General features: G+C 53.4%; 1 protein-coding gene across 1 annotated transcript; it reads right to left on the bottom strand.

The window, feature by feature from the left end:
- Positions 1-2,838: 2,838 nt before the first annotated feature.
- Positions 2,839-6,740, bottom strand: LOC119806924 (sepiapterin reductase-like). Its single transcript, XM_038319022.2, has 3 exons — positions 6,434-6,740; positions 5,796-6,086; positions 2,839-4,203 (listed from the first exon to the last, which is right to left on the bottom strand). Exons 1-3 carry the CDS (start codon positions 6,738-6,740, stop codon positions 4,013-4,015), a joined length of 789 nt encoding a protein of 262 aa, XP_038174950.1. The 3' UTR covers positions 2,839-4,012.
- Between the last annotated feature and the right edge of the window lie 266 nt (positions 6,741-7,006).

Genomic DNA, 7,006 nt, shown 5'->3' with positions numbered 1-7,006 from the left:
CAGGTCTCCAGCAGTACTGTAAAAAACCGGGTGTAGTCAGTAATTTCAGTGTTGGGGAGGTAGACACAGGAGGATCCCTGGAGCTCTCTGGCCAGCCAGTCTCCTAGTCTAGCTGAATTGGTGAGCTGTGGGGTCAGTGAGAGATCATGCCTCAAGAAAGCAAGCAAAAGGAAGATGCCCGCCTTTGACCTCTGCACCCCCCGTGTGTATATGAGTGCTCACGTGTGCATGCTTGCATACCCCTCGAATATACCACACACACAACACATGCACACACATAAGAAACAACCGGTTTTCCTCTAGAAAACAATACTTCTGTCCTGTCGTTTGCATGGGGCTCCTTTCGGATGGGTGCACAGTGGTTGGGTTATCTGTCCCAGGGCAGGGAAAGCAAGCCAGCCTCCAGTCTTGGTCCCAGTCCTTCCAGCCTGTCTTCCTAATGAGTCAGCTCACTCCGCTATTCATCACACACTCGCAGGTAGATGGGCCCTCTTCGAAGCAGGTCTCTCCTCCCAAAGTTTATGGTTTCTATCTTCAGATTCCCAACCCCCACTCTAGTGAGCCGAACCCATGCTGACCTTCAAATCTAGCATCCCTGTAACCTTGACCTTAGCTGTGTACTGATAATTCTGGCCTTGGACTGGCCTCATTTTCCCTTCTCTGAGGGGCTCCCTCCTTAGGTACTGACCCTGGCACCTAGATACCCAGGATTATAGCTTACCTTTGAATACTCTGGAGCAAGTAGGGACAGACACATGGAGAACCACAGCGTTAGAGGAACAGTGGAAGGGTGATATTTACTTATGTCGTAGGGGATTCGGACACACTACCGCTGTCTGCTTTGGGGTGAAGGTGTTACGGCATCCTTGTAGAAATGTTTCATAGAGGGCTGTTGGGTGGGGCCCATCCCCTTGAGGCTGGTCTGCAGAGGCAGCAGGCTTCACACGAGCCATCTCCGGGCACACTAGCACTCAGAGGCTTGATCGCCCTCGTAGCCATCCACACTCACTTTCACAAAGCCCAGCAAATGGCTGTGGTGAGTTGGGTCTAGTCAAAGGTCATAGCATACAGCTTCTTCAGGCTGAGTTTGGAAAACGCCAACCCTAGCTGCTGGTACAGCCTGAGCCGGACAGGCCTTAGCAGCCAGGATGTAGGTCAGAGTCTTCTGAGGCTCTTGAGAGGCTGCCCTGGCTCTGGGAGGAAGTGGAACCCAGGCCCCTTTTCCTTTGCTTTAGGGGAAGCAGGCCTAGATACTAAGGACCTTTAAACTGCTCTCGAGTCCCTTAGCTGAGGGGTCACAGAGCCTCTGGGGATGATTTATGATGTGGGTTGATCCAAACCAAGAAAGGAATTTCTCCTCCCACCTCTTCATTAAATATTAAGCCTAGCCTCCTAACTCCAGCTAGTGCTGTTAGGCCTGAAGGTTCCATTTCCTTTGGGGCAAATGATAATTTCTGGAAAGGAAGGTGACTCAGGCCTCCTACGGTGGGCTCTCCTAGGTCTGAGATGCCCAGAGCCTGGCCCGGCCTCCAAACTAGAGAGAAGACAGGGAGGGCAAGGACAGCTTCATCTCCTCTCTTCAGCAACGCACTCACCTAAACCCTCCCTCCAGCTGGCCCCAGACAGAGGCTCAAGGCTTCTCCCACTAGTTTTCCAGATGCTCTCTCGGGGCTTCCAGGCTCATGACCTTCTCCCTTGCACCTCTGGTCATTGAGATGTAATCCATGTTAGAGAGATGTCACCATGTGGGACAGATGTCACTGAGTGCTGCCCCGTCTCCAGTGGATGGGTAAGTCTCATGCTTACTTCCCTCATCCTGGATGGAGGACACAGCTGGGCCCTCTTAGCATGTTCACATGAGATGTGCACACAGGCCACATGAGTCAGAACTGCTGCACACATTAGCATGTAAAACCATGTTCTTTGGGAAGGATGTGGGTGGAGGCCAGAACGCAGAGTCCCAAGGTGCCACCCCTTGAGGTGGGACGTGGGACACAGAGGGATGAAGCGCGTCCTAGAAGAGTGATCCAGAGACTGGGGCTGAGGAGCAGCTGACACCTCCAGGCTTTGCTGACAACGGATCCACGTCAGCTTTGGTGTGGGACGCGTGGGCACAGTCATGGGGGAGCTTCCTGACCACGCTGACCCAAGCTGGTTCCACTCAAGGCAGAGACACCACAGCTCTGTGGGGATAAGCCTGGAGTATTTCCCTCCCTAGTCCCTCAGGGCCAGCTGCCGGCGCCCAGCTCAGACAATTAAACAAACAAAAAACAACCCAGTTCAATGGCAACAAAGACAGAGAAACCGTGTTTGCCTTTTGGCTAATCCGCAGCCCTGTTCACCTATGCAGCTGGACTCTGCATGTGCAGGCATGTACTTCTGTGTGTGCATGCATGTGCTCTTGTGCGTGTTAGCTAAGGCCAGGCTAAGAACTCCAGGAACAGATGGTTAGGCCCTGGAGGGCAGCACCAAAGCCCCAGGGCTGAATGTCCTGGAGACACCGAAGGCAGGGCTGGAATTGATGCTGGGGAAATCCCTGTGGGCAGAGATGGTCGTGGGTCACTAGAGAAGCCGTGGGCCTGTCAAGGAAAGTGACTCTATCCCTTTCTGCCCTTCCTCAAATCTTTGAGTTCCTGCCAGTCTAGAGGACAGACCACTTAGAACTCCCTGAAGCCTCTGTACTTGGAAGACATGAGAAAGTGTGCCACCTTGTGGAGACATGTGGTATTTCTCCCTGAACTTCTGGTCTATCAAAAATGGAAGAGGCAAAAGGGCTTTCTCGACCATGGGGCATGTAGTGTCAAGTATTTGCAAACACTAGGCCATGCACAATGTCCCTTCTGGATGGGTGCAAAGCTTTATTTAACTGCATCGTACTACACAGTCATTTCAGAGGCACAAGAGCTACTTGCTGTGGGTTACCAGCTGGTCAAAAGAGCAGAAGTCTGAAGCAGCCATTTCCATTCCAGAGATGGTAAAGACTCCACTGGGAAAAGGTGACAGAAGTTACCCCCTTCCACCTTGGGAATCCTCAACAGTTGTGGCATGCCCAGCAGAAGGGGCAAGCCCCAACTTTTCACGCTACACAGCCCCAGTGCGCCCTCTGCTGGGCACAAGGAGGACCAGAGGGTTCTTTTAACACAAGCAGAAGCCAGGCTGAGTGTGTTTGTGTGGTTGTTTTGGATGGCTGGGAACTGTCAGCTCCTTGTGCAAAGGTGGGCTAGAGGCCACCACAGGAGCCTGGGCGTATATACAGCGTTTCTGGGTTGGCAAGGGATAGAAATAGAAATCCAAGCCCTCACTGTGAGGGCTATCTGCTGTGCGTTGGGCGCTGAGGATGGATACTCACTGCCTAGATCAGGGACCCTCAGGCAAATGGCAGTCAAGGTGGGTCAGTGTGGACAGAAGCATGACAAAGGCACAGGCGTCCTGGTATTTCTACCTTAATGACATGGAACCTATAATAACCACTGTGTGGGCCTCAATGAGAGGTGGCAGACAGCTGTCTGGCAATGCTCTGGGAAGAGCGAGCAGTGACATGCTCAGGACACCCTAGCTAATGAACTGAGGCGTCACTCCTGCACCCCCAGAAGAGGTCAGCAGGCCTGCACGAAGGGCAACATGGACCCTAGTGCACCTGCCTTACAACTATGTATTTGGACCAGAGTCTGGGGAGAAACAGTGGGTGTCACAGGAAGACGGCAGCAGAGCAAAGATACGAAGTTCAAGGACCATCACCATGATGCCCTCGGTCCTCTTTCTGCGTCAGAGCACACCCGCTTCACCCCACAGACAAGACACTCAGCCACCTCTCTCCAGTGTTTCAGCTTCTCCTCCTCTTCCCAGCTCTAACGTTCTCTTTCTGGGGATACCAGTACCCAACAACTCTCTCGCGAGCCCCCACAGAAGCCTTCTGATGGCTGGTAATGCCAGTCATGCCCTGCTGGCTGGGTCTGAGGGCTTATGTTTGTGTTAGGCAGGGCTGGGAAGGGCACTGTGGTAGGACACGGACTTAACTGTCATAGAAATCTATGTGGGCTCCAGACCGGAAGGTGTCCTTTTGCAGCAAGCTCAGCAGTTTCTGGGCTGATGTCCCACAATCCACCAGCTCCCCATTCGACTTCAGCTTCTGTAGTCCGTTCCTTATCTCTGGGTACTTGGAGGATTCTCGAGCCAACTGCTGCATGTCTGTGTCCAGGGCACCTAGAGGACGGAAGTACAGGAGAAGAACAGAGGTCGTAGACCCCACTGTGTGGAGGTGGAGCCCAGTCAGGTCTGGCCTGAGGTCCCATTATGTTGCCTTTTACATGTTTTCGTTTTCTCAGTTATGTTCTCTATGGATTTCTCTCTTGAAATTCAGGCTCCTCCTGCCTTAGCCTCTCTAGTACTGGGATTATAGGTGAGGGCCACCATGCCCAACTCACATTACCACTGAGTTTTAGACTCGAAGCTAAAGTCTTTTAAGCATGGTTTAAAATCAAGATCATCCTCTCTGGTCCATACACCACCTCTTCCTATCTTTCCTACTTGTATCCATGCATACATGGACCCTGCAGGTTCCCTACTCCACCTATGTCCAACCAGGGACCATGTGAGACTTCCGCATGGCCTCAAGCAGGTTCATGCCATAACTTTGCTTTTCTCCTTTCTTTAACACCTCCTTTAGCTCTCTGATAAATTCATCTGGCTGCACTTTGCTGCCTCAGTTGGTAAAGTTCTTGCTGTACAAGCACTGGGACCTGAGCTCAGATCCCCAGCAGAAAGCCCAGTGTAGGGGATTAGAGACAGAAACGGCTCCCTGTTAAGAGCACTTGCTGTTCTTGCAGATACCCAGGGTCTGAATCTCAGTACCAACATAGCATCTCACAACAAAGCATTTGTGACTTCAGGTGCAGGAGATATGATGCCCTCTTCTGGCCTCTGCAGGCACTGCATGTGATGAACAGATACACTTCAGGCAAAACCACCCATAACCACCACTCCAACCCTCCATTCTCTCTCAGGACCTGCCACTCTAACAAGTTTTCTCACCTTTCCATGCATTTCTGGAGACTCTCTCCCACCTGCAAACAAACAGCCCCCCAGGAACTGTGCAGCCTACCACGTTTTTAATGGTGGTCAGAGATAGACAGCTGCATCTCACCTTGAGTTCTCACACAGTCCACCACATATTGCTACCTTCTAACCACAGAAATCCCAAGCCTAGAAGAAAAGCCCCAGCCCTGCGGCATCTTAGGAGGCTGGTCAGACAAGACAAGGCGTCAGAAGACCACAAGCCCTGAAATTTCATGGGAACAGGGCCCTATCTTACTCGTCCCGGCCCCTCCTTCCCACCCCACTCAGTGTTCCAGCACAGTTGTTGGGCTTCTCACCACTCAGCAACGCCTGCCTGCGTGTCATGAGCATTTATTGCGGCCGGCCTCCATGAAGCTTTGCTAGGTGTTGGGGACTCATGGAGAAATAATATGTGGCCCTCGAGAGAGAAAAGCAGACAGCTAAACATCTAAAGGTAATGTAGTCTTGTTTCCTAACTTTAATTTATTTATGTTCATGTGTATGGGTGTTCTGGTCCACCTGCTAGCCAGGCAACTCCTAACGCTGAGTTCCTCTGCCCCTGACCACTCTAACTTCTTGGAGCCTGTGTTTTCCTTGCAAGATGAGGAGTCATGACTGAGGGGTGCAATATATTCTTGGGATTCTTAACTAAGAATACAGACCAGGCTCCCCACCTTGCCCAGGCTCCAGAAAGGTACCAGTCAGGTCGGGAGGCATCAAGGGCAGTACCACCCACCTACCTGGAGCATAGCTTAGCACCCTCACGCAAGGTTCCTCAGCAGCTAGGACCTGGTACAACATGTCTCGGGCAGCCTTCCCGGCGCAGTACAGCGCCCAGCCCTTATAGGGCTGCAGGGCACACAGGGACGAGATGTTAACCACGGTCTTGCTGAGGCCAGGGCTATCCGGGAAGGCATTCAGGGTGCCCGAGGTCAAGCAGAGCATGGAGGTCAGGTTCACAGTCCAGTAAGTGTTCACCTCAGTTGGGTCGGTCACGTTCAGGAAGCCTTTGGAAACATCTCCAAGAGTGCCTGAGAAAACAGGACCGAATAAATGACACAGCAGCGGGGGCTTTGTTCTCAGTCGTTCACTGTCTCTCCTCATCTATTTTACCCACCTACCCCAGCTCTGCAGACACCCCTAAGGCAAGCTTAGACTGCACCTGTCTGAGGGCTCTTCAGAAAAGCAGAGGATCTGTTTAGAGACCTGATGTCTTGACTCACGCTCCCACCAGGAGGCACTGCTCCAGGCGTTCGAGAAAGTTCTACAGGAGCTTTAGACAACCGGGCAGTCTCCACTTGGACTCTGGACTTTCAGGGACTACCCAAACCGTGAGAGCCCGCAGCCCCAGTCTGGTCGGTGTGGTCGGCGGTATCACCTGCATTGTTGATGAGCAGCAGGCGCTGTAGCCCCTCGGGCCTGGGGAGCTCGCGCACCGCGCACAATAGCTGCTGCACGCCGGCCTCGGTGCAGAGGTCGGCTGCTGCCCGAACCACTCGCAGGCCTGGATGCTGTGTGCCCAGTTCCTCCTCCAGCTGCCGCAGCGCCGAGTCACTGCGTGCGCTCAGGAGCAGCACCGAACCGGGCGAGAGCAGCCGGGCCAGCAGCGGGGCCAGGGCGCGGCCGAAGCCCCGGGAGGCCCCAGTCAGCACGCAAACGGCAAGGCCTAGCCCGCCTCCCTCCATGCCTGGAACTCAGTGGCTCGCACAGCTACTAAAGGGGCACGAGGCGGGGCCTACCCTTCGCCTGGGTAGTGGAAGACTTGGCCACCACCCACCTGCGTCTGGATAAAGAGACCAACCAATTGCCAGCGAGGCGTGGCCTGGTAGGAAATCCCAATCCCCTTCCTAGGGCGGCCTGGGTTCCCTCTTGAGCCACTCCCACAAACTCAGCCCCTTTCTGGAACCACGTGTTCCAGAATTGACTTCCTCCACCAGGGTTGGTTTGTCTT

The sequence above is a fragment of the Arvicola amphibius genome, chromosome 2 (genome assembly GCF_903992535.2).
Source record: "Arvicola amphibius chromosome 2, mArvAmp1.2, whole genome shotgun sequence".
Taxonomy (NCBI): domain Eukaryota; kingdom Metazoa; phylum Chordata; class Mammalia; order Rodentia; family Cricetidae; genus Arvicola; species Arvicola amphibius.
The sequence above is the reverse complement of the archived record's forward strand: the minus strand, read 5'-3'. Positions and strand labels throughout refer to the sequence as shown.